Source organism: Gouania willdenowi, chromosome 15 (assembly GCF_900634775.1).
Source record: "Gouania willdenowi chromosome 15, fGouWil2.1, whole genome shotgun sequence".
In the NCBI taxonomy this organism is placed as follows: domain Eukaryota; kingdom Metazoa; phylum Chordata; class Actinopteri; order Blenniiformes; family Gobiesocidae; genus Gouania; species Gouania willdenowi.
This window is the reverse complement of record NC_041058.1, coordinates 23,147,640-23,166,341: the sequence shown is the minus strand read 5'-3', so window position 1 is coordinate 23,166,341 and position 18,702 is coordinate 23,147,640. Positions and strand designations below refer to the sequence as shown.

Here is an 18,702-nt window from a genome sequence, read left to right as displayed (position 1 = left end):
AGCATGTTTGAGTTCAAATTTCAGATGACTGTTTACAATTATTTCAACTTTCCTCCACTAGAGGCCAGACCAACACATAACACCATTTTAGGCTTTATTGACCAACAGAATCAGTTGTAAGAAGGCATTATTCTAGTCACTTTTTATGACTAAGGGAAAAAACAGAGATTGGATTTTGAAACCAAGAAAAAGGGACAGTTAAATGACTTTATATTATTAGAAGAAATACTGAGATCTGACAGACACTGTGAGGTAACATTCTCATAGCTTAGCACTGTTGGTTTTTATATGTGACTGATTACATGGGTGAGAGGTGGAGGATCCACCATGGGTGCTGATAAGGCCTTTAGAAAACAGGCTACAATGCAAACATGGAGCTACTGTAAGGGCTGACTACTGCCATGCAACAAGTTTGCACAATATTGATGTAATTCTCTGCAATGATTCAGTGTTTCACGTTTAGTGGAACTGAAATGCCAGTTCAGTCAGTTTTCTGGTCCACACTCACTACAGATGGACAAGCAGTTGCTGCTCCCATGACCCATCAGAGCTGAAAGTGAACAGTGACTGTAGAGCAGTGGGTTTGTACGTTTGCAGCTCAGTTGAGAGGCTTTGACAGTCCAAGGTCTTTTACCTCTTTAGTTAAACAGCAGCTGGAGAGTAGTAGTAGAGTGGAGGGCCTCACTCTGCACTCCGTTGTTCTGCCCTTTTGGAAATTAAAATTCACCCAAATATCACACACTCACTCTTTAATATACAGCGATTCATAGAGGTGAAAGTAATGGATTACAAGTACTCACATTACTAGGGATGTCCTGATACAACTTTTCACTTTCGATACGATACCGATATTGCAGCCTTGCATATAGGCCGATACCGATATCAATCCGATACTATATCAGCATGAATCATACATACTTTTATTACTTATTTTGTAGTGTGGAATGTTAGAAAAGACTTGATCAAGTGATGTTAAACAGAGAACAATAGTCAACAATTCAAGTTCACTTCAGTTATTTTCTACTGTCGGTATATGGTAGGAACAACTGTAGGTGCGAACAAAAAAAAACTGATCGGAGCGCTTATATCGGAGATATTCGTTTTCAATATCCAATATCAATATCGGATCGGGACACCCCTACACAAAACTGTAATTGAGTTGCTTTTATGGGTACCTGGGCTTTATTGAGTGCATTTCTAAATCAGTAATTTTATTTCTACTGAAATACATTTTAAAAGTAGTAAAGTAATTTGTTACGTTTCTACACCCAACCGTAACTGAGTAAATTATTATTTTTACATCAATGATGTGTTTCTAATGATTGTGTTTCTATCAGGCAGCAGAGTCGCCCCAGCCTGTGTGAGGCTGGGGGCCAAAGGAGAGAGAGAGGGCTGAGAGTACAAACAGCTGAGGGCGCAGACAGCCGGCGGGAAACCTGAGCACCTCAAGGGGAAATTAACTCTTTCCTGGCCAGCTGTGGCAGCAGAGGGTCATGTGCACATACAGTGCCATGCAATACATAACATGTCCTGGTTTCTGTGACCAAGTCATCCTTCTGAAATTGAAGAAAAATGAAATCACTGAGGATACAAGGCCATTATGATTCAGCTACTGCATGTAATACAGGAGACTGTGAGATCTTGCATTGCTGCATAGTTACTTTAGAGATTTAGCATGGCGGAGCAGATAGTAATAATCCTTGCTTCATCCAGTGTGTCCCCTCATACATCTGCATAATAACTTTGCCCCGACCTGCTTTTTCCGGTGTCTCTTCTTTTAGCAGAGTTTATAAACAGTTGCTGCCTTTAATTTCAGAGTCACAGCAGCGAATAGTAAACATAGATGACAATAGTGTCACACATTCCTTCAGAGCAGAATCATAAGCCAAGGATCCTTTCAAGATGAAGCCAAACCTCAATCGTGTTTCAAACTTGTCAAGAGCACAAACCTCTGCCAAGTTCAAAGGTGCAAAGTTTTGAAATAACCTTGGTCAAAAACTTATGAATACTTATACAGTACCTTCCACAACATCTCTGAAATCAAACTTGTTCTACCTTTTGACATCATCTATCCGCTCACTACATTCCATTTAAATCCGTTACAAACTTTGAGATATTCTAACAAACATCCATATTAACAAATGGACAAACGTCAGTGAAAACATGTCCTTGGCTGAGGTAATAACCAGTCTAAAATCTTGCATTTCCACTCCTTTGTTCTACAAATAAAAACGCAGCCTTTGCTTCATCCTTTTAGAAATAAATTAATAAAATAATCTTTGTTACCACCTGTGAGTTTTGACCTTCAGATTGCTACAGCAGTGCTTTTTTTCTTCCTTTATTTCTAAAATAATGTTTGGTAGTAAAACTCTTTGCAGTAACGTTACATCCCAGTTCATCCTGCTAAAGGGTTACAGCATGCTTTAGTTTATCCCAGCTTACGCAATGGTCAGAAAACACCCAGGTCAAGACGCCAGGCCATTAAGCACTAAAACCAAGATATATACAAAGACACATGCCCTCCCTCCTCCTGTCCTGGTTGCATTAAACTCTGCCTAAACCACCAAAACACTGTCTAAAAAACAACGCAAATCATCACTGACCCCTAAATACAGTTCATAAGTTTGAGAAAACTTTTCCAATAACCCTTAATAGAAAGTTTTGTTGCTTTCTAAACAATGACACACCCAGGACCCAATACTTTCACTGACCTCTTTTTAGCCCACAATCTATGCAGAATCTGAAAATGTCTTCATATTATATATTGATATGTTCTAATCCAAACTGTTACAATGCACACAGTGTTGTAATTTTAGGAGTATAATTGGAAATAGAAAAGGCAATCGTAATTAAAACACCATTGGCCAGAATGCCAAACTTGGTTTGAATGAATCCTTCCACAATCAATTAACAAACCAAATGGTAACAGAAAGGAAAGTTTCAAGAACAATTTATAGTTGTGTGAGAGAGCACATTTGTGTGGAATAAGCAATCAGTCCATAACTAATTATGAATCTATTTTACAAGAGAGCAACATCAATTTAACAAGTACAGTACATCCCAACAGTTTTCCTCTCTTATATACTCCAAAATCTTGGAAGAGCCTTCAATGAAAATTAGATCACTAAACAACACAATTCATTTTTTTTTTTTTTTTTTTTTTTTTTTTTTTTTTTTTTTTTTTTTAAACAACACAATTCAAAAGGACACCAGCAATCCTACAAGCAAAGATTTTGATAGCTTTTTATTTGCCATTAACTTACTTGTGAGACGTTTTTCATTTTAAGCTGTATATGGTCAAAGAATATTTTCCACTTTTGGGGTTTTCGTTTTAAAAGGAAATCAAGTGAGTGTAAATAATAGGATAAGGACATAAACCATTCCCTTTTCATAAGAGATTAATCATTCCAAAATGAGGGTGACAACTGGCAGACCAGTGCACTGAGGGTTGAAGAGCCCATTGTGTAGTGTAGTGGTGGCTGGCCCCTCGTCTAATCTCCCATTTGCTGGCTCCCATCTCCCAGTCTGTCACTCTGCCAGCAACATGGAATTTGCAGCTCCATTTGGGACTGCTAAAAAAGGCAAGGCAGCCCAAGTGGAGGAGGTGCAGCCAATGGCTGCTGACCTGTCCAGCTGCTTGCTGTAAAATAAGGGGGGGTTGCGGGTGTTTCTTTTCTGTTCCTCCTACACAAATGTGAATAAGAGGCTGTGATTTTCTATTCTATTACGTGTGTTTCTATTATTGAAACGTGTTGAACATGAAGCAATCAAATCTGGTGTTCTACATCTGTAGACTCAAAATACCCCCAAGGTGTTTGGGGTCAAAGTTGGCTGAGACACTGCAAACATAAAAGCAGCATGATGTGTAGTTACAACAATACTGTGAGTCAGAGCAGAAAGACCAATGTGGACATCAAAACTAAGTAAAGGAATGATCATAAACAATTATGAACAGTAAGTAAAAAAAGCATGGCGGGTAAAACACACAACAGTGCAGGGCTGGGCTATAAACCGGTTTATACCGAATACCGGTATATATTTTCGTTATGAATTTTTAATATACCGCCGTGCCGGTGTATTTGATTATACAACTTTCGGAACACTACGCTGCGCCGCGTTTCAGACCGGACCCTTTTCATCATGCACTTCTAAATAGGAAGGTAAACAGTAGCACTCTGGTGAAAATCATACGTGTAAATGGATAGGAAAAACACAGTTGAAAGTTCTGAAGCTGCATGTGAGCATGTGCCTGCATGCGCATGCCTCTGCTACAAGAAAACAACACTCACGGACACGGAGGCACGGTTAGCTTAGTATGTCGGCAGTAATATACAAAAAAAAAAGAGAGCAAAGGATCACAATTTGTAATTCCTATAACACGGAAATAAGTCCCGAAAAGTAGAACACAAATCTTCCAAAGCAGCCAATATGCTACTCCAGCATGAAACTTAGTAGCAAACAATAACGACAGCACCAGCAGTGATGGATTGTTCAGGCCAGATGGAGAGAGAATGTAATCCAGTGTTGGATAAATAACAGCTAAATAAGACAGTTTTTCTTTTGAGTATTCAAAACTACTTTCCTGTCAAACCAACTCATCCATGATGATAAATTTGACAATTTATGGCAGTTGGTTCAGCTAATTAGTCTAAAGGACTAGCATTTAAGGCTGAGTATGTTATCAATAACTACAGTAGCTCCAAAAAAGAAACACAGGGAGACTGTAACATGTCTTATCTCATCGAAAGTGACCTCAAGTCTCAGAAGTGTCACAAAATACAATGTATGATAAAAGAAAATCTAGAAGGAAAAAAAAAAAAAAACAACAAACAAAAAAAGTCAACACTTGCGGGAGTCAGAAAAACACGAAAGATAACAAAACCAACTTTTACTTCTGAAAAGAGTCATTTTCTTCCACATCACCACTCATCTTTACAGCTACCTACTATAACACTTGATGGCTAGAATGGTATTTGATGTGAACAACTGAACACTCCCCACCAACAACTCAGTGTCTGATGATGTATTTCTACAAAATATTCCAGTTACGAATCTTTGAATAGTGAAGACCCCTGAAAAATTGTTGTAATACAAGTTCACTGGACTTTTTCCACATACGTATTATTGGACAAGAGCACTAAAAGAGTGCAATTTCATAAAAATCATTTAATTATGAACACAGGCAGAATTTTTGGAATTTCGCTAATAATGACAGATGGGCATAGAATCAGTATATTAATCCAGATCACCGCAGAATTTTATGGAATCTTCCATGTTGTAAAGTCTATCGCAGTTACATTTTTTGTCAATATCCTTCAAGTACTTTTGATGTATTACTGCTCACAGACAAAAACAAATAAATGCCGGTGAAAATATGACCTCCTTGGCAGAAGAATTTACAGATGCTCAATTAAAAATGCCACACGTTAGAAAATCAACATTAGCCAAACTATATACAATATTATGAACATCAGTGTGTTTATACTTACAACATTTCGGGAGTAAAAATCTTTGAAAGAGACATCATAGTCTGCTGCGTTACCCACAAAAATAAGTAGGGGTGTGAAAAAAAAAATGATTTCACGATATATTGCGATTTTTATTTAATTTTTTTTTTAAAAATTTAATCAATATTTTTGTGTATTTGTGCAATATTTCAGTGGTAGTTACAATGTTTTAAATGTGTTGCAATGGTTACTTGATGCACTTGATTTTATGATGGCAGTGTGTAACGCCTGCAATATTTACGTATGCGTAGACATTTTATTTTCATATAATCTGTTCAGATCAGTGCTTAAACTGATACAATAGGATAAATTATTATAATTTTTCCTTAATGTTCTCACTTACAGTTGTTACAATGTCATCATTATGTTGTCATGGTTACTTTGAGACTTCTACACAGTAGTTTCAGTGAACAGAAGCTTGTTGCACTTTATTTTATGATGGCAGTGTGTAACAATATTTTCTTTTTTTCAAGGAGAAAATGTGTAAAAACAAATAAATAATAAATAGGATGTTTTGAGGCAAATAGTTTTACCTTAATTTGTCCTCTGAATGATCAATATATAGCAACTTGATTTTTCACCTCTACGATTAATTCTGATATTAACTGGGTAGACTATCGTATCGTGACCCATTTATCACGATACGTATCGTATTGCAACATCCTTGCCAATACTCACCCCTACTAGTAAGCCAACAGTCTGTTATCACCAACTTGCTTTGTGAACTTAGCAGCCAGGATTCGGCATTAAGGATTTAGTTTCATAAAGACCTCAAACTTGCAACCAGACGGCTCCACCTTAACCTCCCCCTGTGCTCTGTCTCACTCGCATGCATGCGCACAGCTGCTGCAGAAGAGGAGCTCAGCTCGTCAATTGTATTGTTGTCTCATGTCTCATTCAGCAGTAAGTAAACAATAAACTTCACCATTATATATGTTAAAAAACATGACTAAAATCTCTGTTTTAACTCTGTCAGCAGTGACGTGCTTTCAGTGTGAGCTAGTGCATGCAAGGAATCGAGAACGAGCAGGGAGACCTGATTGGTTAAAAAAAAAAAACAAAGGGTTTGTTTTTTTTCCCATTGGTCAAAGTTATTACAGGTTTACAGCTGCTACAGATGATGAATTTTCTTCGTTCCTTTTTCAGAGCACATAAGATCTTAATTTCTGAAAGGACATAAAGAAAATTTCAACCAAAAACTTAAAGTGTATCAAGAGAAAATTGCCTAACATAGCTTTAAATAATAAAAGCAAAATGGTTTTAGACCAAAGCAGTCTAAACATTTTAAACAAATAGTGTAGAGGCATTACACATCAATATACGTAAGCACATGTGATAAAGCAGGATGGTCAAAAAACTAAAGATAGTGGTGACACAATCCAGGCCCCAACCAATGCTGGGCTTTAGCTTACATCAACACATTGGATGACAAACAATTCTGGATGAAAGACGACATCTTGAAATTACATTGAAAAACGTAACAATCTTCAACATGATCGTAAACAGAAAAAAGGTCTCTGGCTTCCCAGTGAAACGTTATTCTAAACCTCATTGTTTTCTCAAAGTACGGTAATACCAGACTTGTAGTGAAGGCCTAATTGTTTTTTGAAACAATCAAATACAGATTTACTGTGATACATGTGCTTTTACACTTTGACCACTTTGTTTATATGAAGTAAGAATTCTTTACATCCTGGACACTGCCAGTGCCAGCTGCTTTGTATCTAAACTCTTGTGGTCTTTAACAGTGGTGTGCACTTAACTCTAGCATCTGGAAAAGAATGTATCAAACTTATGGACTATTATTTGTGTTGACATCTGAAATTCTACGGCGTGACATTATAAATATTAATTGGTAGCAAAAAAACTTGTTGCAGCCAACAATGAGTATAACAGCGGCAATTAGCCTAGCGACAGTAGATTCATGCTGTCATTAAATAGTTAAGCATTGACCTTCTAATGCTAACCTTCTCTTGTATTTACATTAATGTAGTAAAGCCCCTGCAATGTGCTTTTATTGACTCAACATTTATTTTCCCTTTCCACCTCAGTTATCTCGTGATCCTCTCTCTGCTCTTCACATCCCCCAACCGTCATCACAAACCTTGAAGTGTTTAGACTAGTGCAGAGTCAGACAGTATGCAAGACATACGACTCATGACCAACAGCGTCCAAGACTCAGCAGAGGTCAACACAATGAACCAATCGCGTTGAAGCCAGAGATTTTTTAACAGTGATCCAAATAAACACAGTCATCCAATTATTTATAAAAATGTTGATATTTCCATGGATCACACCTACAGGTATAATGAAGTGTCCCAACTTAGCTCACGTGAGCCAGCAGAGGGGCTGGAGGTCATGGCGTCACTATTGGTCACCTAAATTGACGTTGCAGGAAGTTTGAAGATATTCTCTGGAGTTTTTATTTCACCCTCTCATATCTATATCCATACCTCCTCTTCATATCTCTAAATGTGAGGTGGGGGTGGCGGGGGCAATCACAGGACTCCAAAGACAGCTGCAGCTTATAAGGAATGTGAGGGGCCTCAGCCAAGAGTGCAGCCAGGGAAACCATACCATATATGGAGACAGAGGCAGAATCTAATTTTTATCAATGAGCCCAGTAGGCATGAGAGTGGCTTAACATGCAAAGGTTGATCTCCCATCCTTGACGGTGTACGCTGAGGCGTTGGTTGGTGAGCGCCCTGTAAAAACAGTGAGCAGGCAGAGCAGCCTTCAAAGAGCCACACTTAAGCTGTTCAAACAGCTGAGGGAATCTCAGCATCTGGCACGGAATTTCACAAAAGGTGTGAGCTTGGTAAAGTGTGTGTGATAAATTTAATGCTCTAATTTTAACTTTTACACAACACCCTTGGAAGTGTGGTGATAAACAGGGGGTACAAACTAAGCTTGCCGTAGAATATAGAAAGCACAAACAACCATGAACTTTATTAAACTAACAAACAATGTTAATGTGCAATATTCCAAGATTTAACTTTTTAAAGTTTTACCAATCTCTATCCTTAAATCAAATGCAAGCAGCAAAGTCTTCCAAATAGCAAGTTTCACCTTTCTCATCCTAACGCAGGCCAGACCTGCACTGCTCCTTATCTTTAACGGTGTTACAAGGCTTTCCAGGATAAAAGGTCAGAAAGGTAAAGTTTAGCCAGCTTTCTCCACATGAGCCTGATCCTGCTCAAGTCTCATCTGTAAGCAGTCTGGAGTGCTTTGAAAGACTGCTAAGAATGATGTTTTAACCAAAGTAAGATGTGTTATGTCATTCTATTCTTTGATTTACAGCTTTTCATTCCTGAATAATATAATTCTTATTTATTTTCCTTTTTTTTAGAGTGAAAAGATGCATTCCTTTCTTAAAGGAAACAAATGATAAGGCCTTCAATAATTACCAGAAACAAAGATGGTATAACATGTCAACTATTTGTGTTTGAAGTCTGGTGTTGAAAATAATGTGATGGTTGCAGTGTAAAAAATGAGACATCAAAGTCATTGTGGACTGTAAATCTTATATACCTGAATTATCTTTGAAAAAGCAATTTCACATGACTAAGAACGTAATCTACATCAATTTAAGATGAGACTGGAATCATTTTCTATAAAGTCGATTGCGGAACAGATGGAACGTGGAATATTAAATTAGTGTATATATGGTACATTGTATGATCAACTGGACTCAGTATATTTCTGTGCTTTGTTGTGTTGTCTCACAATGTCTGAGCAATTACAAAAAAAAGAAAGCAAAAAAGATATGTATACAAAGATAAAGCACAAGCTCAAACTAAAAGGCATCATGTACTGTATTAGAGACAGAAATTGTGTGCCAAAATATCGATACAACAATATATCACAAGGTTTTCTCTATCAGTACGTTATCGATTTACTGGCACCTAATATCGATATTCATTTTCCGTCATTACACAAGTATAGGGCCCTATAAAATCCACGTTAACGGAATCGCAGACGGAATCAAATGGACAGAATCGGCATGAACTGCGTCACCATGAGGCAAGGAACTTTTTTTTTTTTAAATTGGGAAATGTTTCTGGGGAGCGCTGATGAGGTGCACCGCCCTCCCTCTCCTGTCTTGGCTTCATTAAACAGCGCCTAAACCACCTGAAATGCCGTCTAAACTGCTGCCAAAAAACTACGGAAATCATCACTGACTCCTAAATACAGAGCCGACCAGTGCCTGCTTAACTTTGCTGTGCCTATAAAACTCTGTCCGTTTCTTGTCAAGCGCTGAGGTGCTCTGAGCAACTTCACCTGCTCAGTGTGTTAACATCTCATCAGAGCTACAGAAGATCTGTGGGAAAAGTTGTAATGTGCGACACCATTGATGTCAGGGTAATGTACTGACTGAAATGTTTATTTTTCATATGCAGTGAAATTTTCCAGCTTTCATAAAACAAGTTCATTCTTCTTGTTAAGCAGCGCTGATGTGTCCATGTTTACAGAGAAGTTGATGAAACTAGTATTTTCTGCATTTATTTTGTTCTCAATGATTTAATTTTAATTTGCACTAACATGAACAATATTTTGGCGAAGCATTATTTTGTATTAGACTTTCTTTAAAGACTTAAACATAACACAAGGACATGTTACTAGTTGTGGTCAGTGTGTGTTAAGAATAGCCACTGCGCAGTATACACTTTGTTTTATTTGGCTGTCATTCATGTGAAAACGATTCAGTGCAGTCGATAAATACTGAATTTCTTCAGTGACATAGAAATTGTAATGTATCGTGAATGAATTTTCCCATGATATATCAATTATCGCCATATCGTGATAATATAATTTTCATTGGCAAAAATATCGCGAGCTACCTGGCGATGCCAAGCCTTAGGAATTGGACCAACATTGTGCACTGCAGCAGTTTCTGTGTTGAATGTTTTTCTTTTACTCAAACTCAAGCCGTCTATGGACAGACTTCCCTAATATTTCTCACCTTGGTCTCTCCCATGCTCTCCGACTCAGACACCTGGTAGGTGAGGTCCGTTTCCTCGAAGCCTGTGGCACTCATACGCTGGTCGGTGGAGGGGTCAGTGCGGGGCGGCGAGTCTGGTGAGTTCAGGCATGTCTGGATCAGGGCTTTGCCCGTTTCACTGGTGATCATGGGCTGAAGTTTACGGGTGGCAAATGTGTAGACGTGGCCCGTTTCACTGGCCACAAGCAGCAACACTTGAGTTCCCGTCAGCGTGGAGAGTTCATACGCCTGAAAGGCATAAAGAAAATCAATAAATCAGCATTTGACTGAGAGAACAGGATCATGTGCAGAGATAGAAATCAAACATCAAAAAGATCCAACTGACCAAAGTAGGGCTTGGATTATCTTCACACTGTGCACATGTTAACCTTAGCAACAGAGTGAATAAAAGTCAAATCCACACATGAGTCAGTGGAAAAAAGCCAAGGAGGCGTGGAATCTAAAAATACTTCCATAGTGAACTGTGATGTATGGCACAAATTAATCTAAAATAACATGAGATAAGGCTCCCAGAATAGAGATACGAGTGAGAAACTGATAGTGAAAGAGGCCTGCTTTGCATAAGCAGGAAAAAACCAAGACTGGACCAAGGACGTAAAGAATGGCTCCTAATGTGCTAACGTGGTAGCCCGCTGTGAAAAGAAAAGCCTTGCTATTCATTTCATACTGAATACTGATGATCGTACTCATTGCCTGTGCAACAGGGAAAAGGACTCTCAGACATGGATAACAGACCCAAGCACACCCGATGCTGCACTCCAAGTGAACTCCTGAGAAAGTCTTTATCTAATGACTAATCATTTATGTGAACGATGCCTCTGGTACTGTTAAGGCTCAGTTCCATTACAATCACATTGGCAAAAGGCAGCGTAGCCTGAGTTAGTTGACAAATATGCCAATTGAGACAAAGCGAGGACATGAACATGGTTTAAAACAAACTAATAAAGCTTTTACTGAGTGTATTAACACTCAGTCTTGGATTATCATAAAGCATTACGAGCACTAAGCAATTACACTTCTGTGTGTTCTCCATTTTATTGATAATACACAATGTCCACTCATCAATGAGCCTAAAAAACATTAAAAACAAATGTATGAAGGGCTCATAAATTCACAGGTCTTCATTACAATAATTTTGAAAAGGTTACTACAACTAATGTATTTTTACAGTTTTTATTTAGTTTTTATTTTGTATTTTTACAGTTTGTGTGTTCTTATTGATTATTATGTTTACAGACTAATGTGCCTGTTCTTAATATTGTTTACACTCATGTAGACAACTTGACATTTGTTACTAATTAAAGTTTTTGTATTTAATGTAGCAGTGTTCTGCATCTTTGTCTTGAATCGTATTTAAGTATCATAAAAAAATTTATATATCAATGTTCTTCTTTCATATATCGGCAGATTCATCCGTTATCAGCCGATTTTTTGGTTATCACGTGATTTATCGGTATCAGCCGATGTATCAGCTTTTTAAAGTCCCCAAATAACGGTATCAGCCCCAAAAATCCTGAAGTGGTCAGGCTGTAGTATGAACTAAACAAACCCATCAAAACTGATATGACTGAGAACAGTGTGAAGCTGTAGAAGTATATATCAAATAACTAGGGATTAGGGATGTAACGATTCACTCAACTCCCAATACGATTCGATTCACGATACTGGGTTCGCGATACGATTCTCATGATTTTTTCATTTACAAAATGGGACTGTAGACAAATACTGTATTATTTTCCTATTATTTTTCATTGTCAAAAGAATTCCTTGATAAACTATTCAAAACAATGCAATTTACCTAAAATAAATCTTGAATTAAATAAATAAAGGAATAATACAAATGAAAATGAAGCCTATTAATTTAAATTCTGGTTCTATAATAAACAATGCAAAACTGCATAATAGTCCAATTGTTAAGGCACAAAAAACATTTTCAGTTGCACTTTTAAAAAGAAAAAGAACTGTTATGCAGTTTTGCATTGTTTACTATAGAACCAACATTTGAATTAATAGGCTTCTTCATTTGTATTATTCCTTTATTTATTTCATTCAAGATTTATTTTTAGTTAAATTGCATCTTTTTGAATAGTTTATCAAGGGATTCTTTTGACAATGAATAATAAAAGGAAAACAGTATAGTTTTTTCCCCCCCAAAAAATAAAGGAATATTTTCCAGTCATCATTTTTCTACAGTCCCATTTTGTAAAATAAATTGAGAGAGAATCATATCGTGAACCCAGTATCGTGAATCGAATCATATCGGGAGTTGAGTGAATCGTTACATCCATACAAATAACACATTTTAATTACTTGCATTTAAAGACACTGCCTGTGACAGTGAGTGTATAGGATATCCCTTTCCTTGTGCTCTCTGTAAACTGGGACTGCGCCCCGTGTGACCCAGATCAGCCAGTTCACCCAATTCAAACAGTATCTAGTAAATTAATGCAGCACTGCAGGTTTCATGTGCAAAAGTCTTGCACAGTAATAAATATGGCTCCTGTTTTTCCTCATCACTGCCATCTTAATAGATTTACTCTGGTATGAGCTACAGGGGATCTGTAGCTACAGAGCCTCATGACCAGCCAACAGCTAAGGTAGAAAACTCAACTACACTATCAATACAAGAGTGTTACGCAGCAAAAAAAAACCCTACCAGCAGAATCGTTAAGTTTCCCTGCTCTGCTGATTTTCACATAAATATTAATAATAGCAGGAGGGTATGAAGGAAGGCTGCGTCTGACTGCTGTGGTGTGGTGTCTGCACAAACCCTGTTCAGCCAACAAACAAAAAGATATACACAGAACAACTGAAGGCATGGGTATCAGTGCAATTAACAATATACACAACAATTAAATGACTTAAAGGTTTGTATCTCAGTATTGAAGCATTTCTCAGCTCTGAAAACACATACTGTACCTCTCCTGACCAAATTTGCAAGGAATTTTCTGAACTCATTAATTATTGCACCACCCACCACCAAACAGTATTCTTCAACTGCCAAATATTTAAAATCTTTGACTCATCAGTCCAGAGCACCTGCTGTCATGCTGTCATGTTTTGCTAGTTTGAGCAGCTTTGCCTTGTATCTCTGTAGGAAGCCCCCCCATTAAGACCATTTAAAACCAGACTTCTTCAGAGTAGATACTATATCAGTGTTTCTGATTCCCACCTGTCCAGGTCTTGACAGTACGGAGCTGATTGCACTTCTGGTTATCACTTAATTTAAAAGTAAACAAAGCTTACTATATCTCTAACACAAATGTCCTTGTACGAACAGTGCATTTTCTACACTTATCAGGGCTTTTTTGGTTTTGTTTTCTTAGAGCTTAAACAGCACAGTGAAAACCAGGGGAAGGCCTTGCAATGAAATTGTCAAAATCTCACCTTAGCTAAATTACTTTGTCTGTTACGCAGCTGTGTCAGTTTGAGTGCGTTTCTAGGGTATTTCATTCAGCCAAATTCTCCTATTTAGTTTGATTATGGTTATTAGAGTTATTGAAGTCACAATAAACAATTTGATTTTCCAGTTATTGTCGATTATTGATCATCCGTTTAACATCAGTCAGCTGCTAAATTATTAAGCATTAACACCTCCACTGTTGTATAATTCAATTTAAATCAACAATAATAGTAAAACTCGCCTGGCTTAATTAAAAATTTCAATATTGATCTTTGGAAATTTAAGAATACACTCATAATAGTCAATAAAAGCACCCGTTTCTACTTCCACTTAAAATAATTACTCCAGATGACTCATCATAATTCATTATACCCACTTCTTTTTTTTTTAATGTCTCTTACATAAATGCAGAAGTTTAAGGGTAAAAAAAACCCAGCAATAAAGTAAATATTTAAGAAACCCTCTTTTTTTCCACAACTGTTGAAATTCTCTACACCTAAAGTTGTGGATGACCTCCTTACATAATACTCTAAATCAGCTAAATGAATATTCAAAGTGAATTAATCCTATATCTACAGTCATTTATTCATATCAAATGGAAGATGGACAAAACAAAGGGCTCAAGCCTAGTCACATTCAGGGACATGGTACAATTTGATATGGCACCAGTCTATTAAAAGCTACCATATGACACATCAGCGAACCAGAGGCTTGGACTAAAACTTAGAATCTTTCAGCAGCAAGGCAACATATCTAACCTCTTCATCACCAAGCAGAGGTGTAAAAATGATGTCATCCCAAAAAAAAAATGAAACGGTGAATAGGTGTGCAGCGCTGTAAATAATGGTGTGATAACATCACATACTGTAACACTTCCCAACTCTTTCTTTCTTAGCCATTTAAAAATCCATGAAAAACAACAAAGTGCTTAGAAGCAACCAGCAACACACTTTCTAAGTAACTGACTGTTTCTATGCTGACGCCGTGACGTGTCAACAGGTAAAATGACCACCAGTTCAACTCATACACCATCAGCTAAACCTGTCTTTGTAGCACTGCTTTTTCAGATTTAAATGCAGTCATAACAAAAAGACAGTCATCAACATCCCCCGCCAGGTTGGTTCTCATAACTCACAACCTTTTCCTCAATCTAACTTAGATGTATACATAAAAAAATATTATCACATCAGAATATAAAATTACAAACTATCTTAAACAATTTCTTACCTACAAACACAAAAGAAACTGAATACATCATCACTAGACTAGAATCATTAGTGTTATGGTATTTAATTAATTTATTTCCTCATTAATAATGAAATTATTTTCAAAAATAAAAAAGCACATGGAAAGCAAAAATAACTACATTAGTGTTTTTCCTGTTTAATATAAACCACTGCTGCTGAATCTAGTTTAGTTTATTTCTAATGCGTTACATAACGTTATGGTTGATAAATATCTTTCTGATTATTATAATTAAACCAGATCAAGCTTGATTATTTAATCATTCAGGATATTTAGGTGTAATAACAATATTTACATTACTGTCTAATGGGACCAGCTTTGTCTGTGAACACGTGAAATATATTTATTATATAACTGATTTGTCGACAATGTTGACTAATCGTTGCGCCCTTATTACTAATGAATTGAAACTTTAATAAAACGTGAATAAATCAAAACAAAAAATGAATTTACAAAAAGCATGCACATGATATGTGATTAAATGAACCAGAGGTGGTGTAATTAATCTACTGGTGCTCCTCGTTTCTTGTGATCAACTCACGTCTGTGTTGATGGCTGCAGTTAGTGGCTCACGGTATTATAATGTGCAAAATAATTTTTTTTACTGCCTTCAAAAAACCTGTGTAATCGTTTTTGCAAAAGTGACAATTCGTAGAAGTTGTAACGTCTATTGTTCTTCACACTAGGGATAGACCGATACGGATTTTTTTTAGTTACAATGTCGATACCGATTTTTTTTTCCCCATCAGCCTTAGCCGATGACTGATACAGACTGCCAATTTTCTTGAGCCGATATTACATTTGCCTCCTCAATTTACATCATAAAAACTATACAATAATAACAAATGGTATGAGTCTCAATTTTTTAAATAAGGAACAATTATTGAAATTAACAAAGGTGAGGTATGACAAGAACAAGTAGAACATATTTTAATATGTTCTACAGAACAAGTGAAAAATATTTCTGCTCACTGTAAATAATGCAGATCGGCGAACGCAGTAGCCCACGTCGGCTGATTCCGATACACATAAAAAACGCAAAAATCTGCCGATGTATCGCTCTATCACAGGGATGTCCAATTCCGGTCCTCGAGGGCCACTATCCAGCATGTTTTAGATGTTTCCCTCTTCCAACACACATGATTCAAATGATCAACTCCTCATCCAGCTCTGCAGAAGCCTGATGACGATCCTAATCATTTGAATCAGGTGTGTTGGAAGAGGGAAACATCTAAAACATGCTGGATAGTGGCCCTCGAGGACCGGAATTGGACACCCCTGCTCTATCACTACTTCACACCAGCCTCACAGTCGATAGTCAGTCACCTGTTTGTTTGGATACTATTTGGACCGTAAAACTTAAGATCACCAACACCATAAAACAAAACTACAGCGTGAGCAGCTTTTAAATAGCTAAAACATCCACAGACTGCATGAAAACAGAACAGGACCAGAAAACTGCTGAAATAAATCCTAAACAGTCCTATGTGGAGACCTGAGGGGTATTCCATAAAGGAAGGTTAAACTCTGAGAATATTACCAATAAACTCTGGGTCAACATACCATGTGATGGGAAACTCTGGGTATCGGATTCCATAACAGCTGGTATGAAGTGGGTCAATTAACCCTGAGTATGTAAACCTTGGGTTACTTACGTGCACGGGCGCGATAAAAAGCCATCATTGAAGGTTACATGAACTACCATGGTAACCACCCAGAAGAAAGGGATTTATTCACCCCGATGGGTGAAATAAGATGGTGTTTGAGGAAAATGGGCCTGTTCTAAAGGTACATTCACTAAGAACGCCACTTCAGTGACTATAGTGGCTTAAATCACCCGTGATTAGTCGCACTTTTTGGTCGTTTCATCACTTTATCGCTTCAGTGACATGACGAGCGGGAAATAATGAGTCTGGCAGCAGTTTAGGATGGCTGCATAGAGAGCCCTCCTGTTACACTGATTTTTAATGTAATATTGTCGCCAGATTCATCTCAATGTCCAAAAAATATGTCATGGAAAAAAAAAAGGCTAAAGCGAACCCGTGACCCTATGCTTCCAGGAGCGATGTCATAATTCACTGCGCCACTATAACTTCAAAGTTCCATTCATCTAAATTGTCATCTCCCCCTTTACATTTGCCACAGGTTTGTATCCAGAGATCTCTACTACAGACGTCAGTAGGCATTTTAATGCAGATCAACCTCTGTGTCTTTCCCTAAATGCTCTGCATCCACAATGTTATAAAGAAAACTACCATTTGCAAAAAAAAAAAAAAAGGGTAACGCAACACAACATTAGTAATGATGTGAGCATGTCTGTCGTGTGTGATGTTACTAATGTGTTTCAGAGAAGAGTGTTAAGTTAAAAAAAAAAAAAGTGTTCCTTGAGAAACGGTCTTCAGGTGGGCAGAGCCAGGTAGAAACCCAGGGTTTCTTTGATAAAATTGTATTGTCCCAAAAACATGCATCACATTAGAGCCCAACCAACTTTAAATAAAAAGAGAAAAGAAAAAAAAAGGGTCAGACTGCAAGAAATAGCAAGTTATTCCGACTACAATGAGCAGTGAGGGAAATCCGTGAAAGAAAATAGAGCAAACTATGAACACATTGTAATGTCTATGGGGAGATGTCCAGAAAAAAAAAAAAAAAAAAAAAAGAAGTAGGCTTAAATAAAAAAAAAAGTACAAGGCTATAACTAGTGATGCCTAGGGGGTCAAGGGGAAATTTATTTTTTAGAAAAATTTTTCTAGAAAATTTAGCAAAAATTATGCTATATGGAGGCTTTTGGTGCATTGTATTAGTGTAATTGTGGCTTTTCTTCTGTCTATTTTGTAGCACTTTCCTTAGTATGATGCATTTTCTCACATAGTTTTTGTTTGCATGATGCATTTACAAGGTGAAATCTGGAATCCATGATAAAGAATTGAGCTAATAGAAAAGATATTCATGTAATATTATAGATAATATTTTGGTGTTAAAAGGGTAAGGAAATATTCATGAACATGTTTAAAGCTTTAAATCTTTGAGTATATTGTAAATCAAAGTGTTCTGAATGGACAGTGAAGTTATTCTCCTTCTCCTGGCTCTGTAAAATGACTTTTATAAATCAAGGAGTGTGAGACTGGACTTCAGCTAATCAGAGATCTTTCTACAAACATTTGTGCTCCATGAGCTGTTTTTGGCATTACTAATGGCTGCTCGATTGAAGTCAAGGGGCGTTCAGGGACCCTAGGTAGTAAAAATGTAATGAAGGACGTCCCAGCAAAAGTCTCCATAACAGTGTTAGACACAACAGTTACACAGCAAATCAAGTGGAAGAAGGCAGACCGAGGTGGAGAAGCAACAGTTTAAAGCCACAAATACACTGAAGAGGAACGGACCGCTTTGCATCCTCATGGATCCCCGTAACTGTGCAGGGCCCGCCACACACACACGCACACGTCAGAGAGAGAGTGATAACAGACGCATGTAAACCAAGAAAAGCTTATTCAAGGTGAATTAATTATGTAGTCTGGAAGCGGCGTGATGGTTGTCAGTCCGCTCAG

At 37.3% G+C, this 18,702-nt stretch overlaps 1 protein-coding gene across 9 annotated transcripts in view; it reads right to left on the bottom strand.

Moving 5' to 3' along the window:
• Positions 1 to 18,702, bottom strand: part of srfb (serum response factor b) — a 49,605-nt gene that overhangs the window by 26,284 nt on the left and 4,619 nt on the right. For all 9 annotated transcript variants that reach the window (XR_003675587.1, XR_003675586.1, XR_003675583.1 and 6 more), the window contains exon 2: positions 10,471 to 10,737. Coding sequence is in view for 2 of the 9 variants with exons in the window: in XM_028467930.1 (XP_028323731.1) it covers positions 10,471 to 10,737 (267 nt within the window). In the remaining 7 variants the exon portion in view is untranslated. The remainder of the gene's footprint in view (positions 1 to 10,470; positions 10,738 to 18,702) is intronic.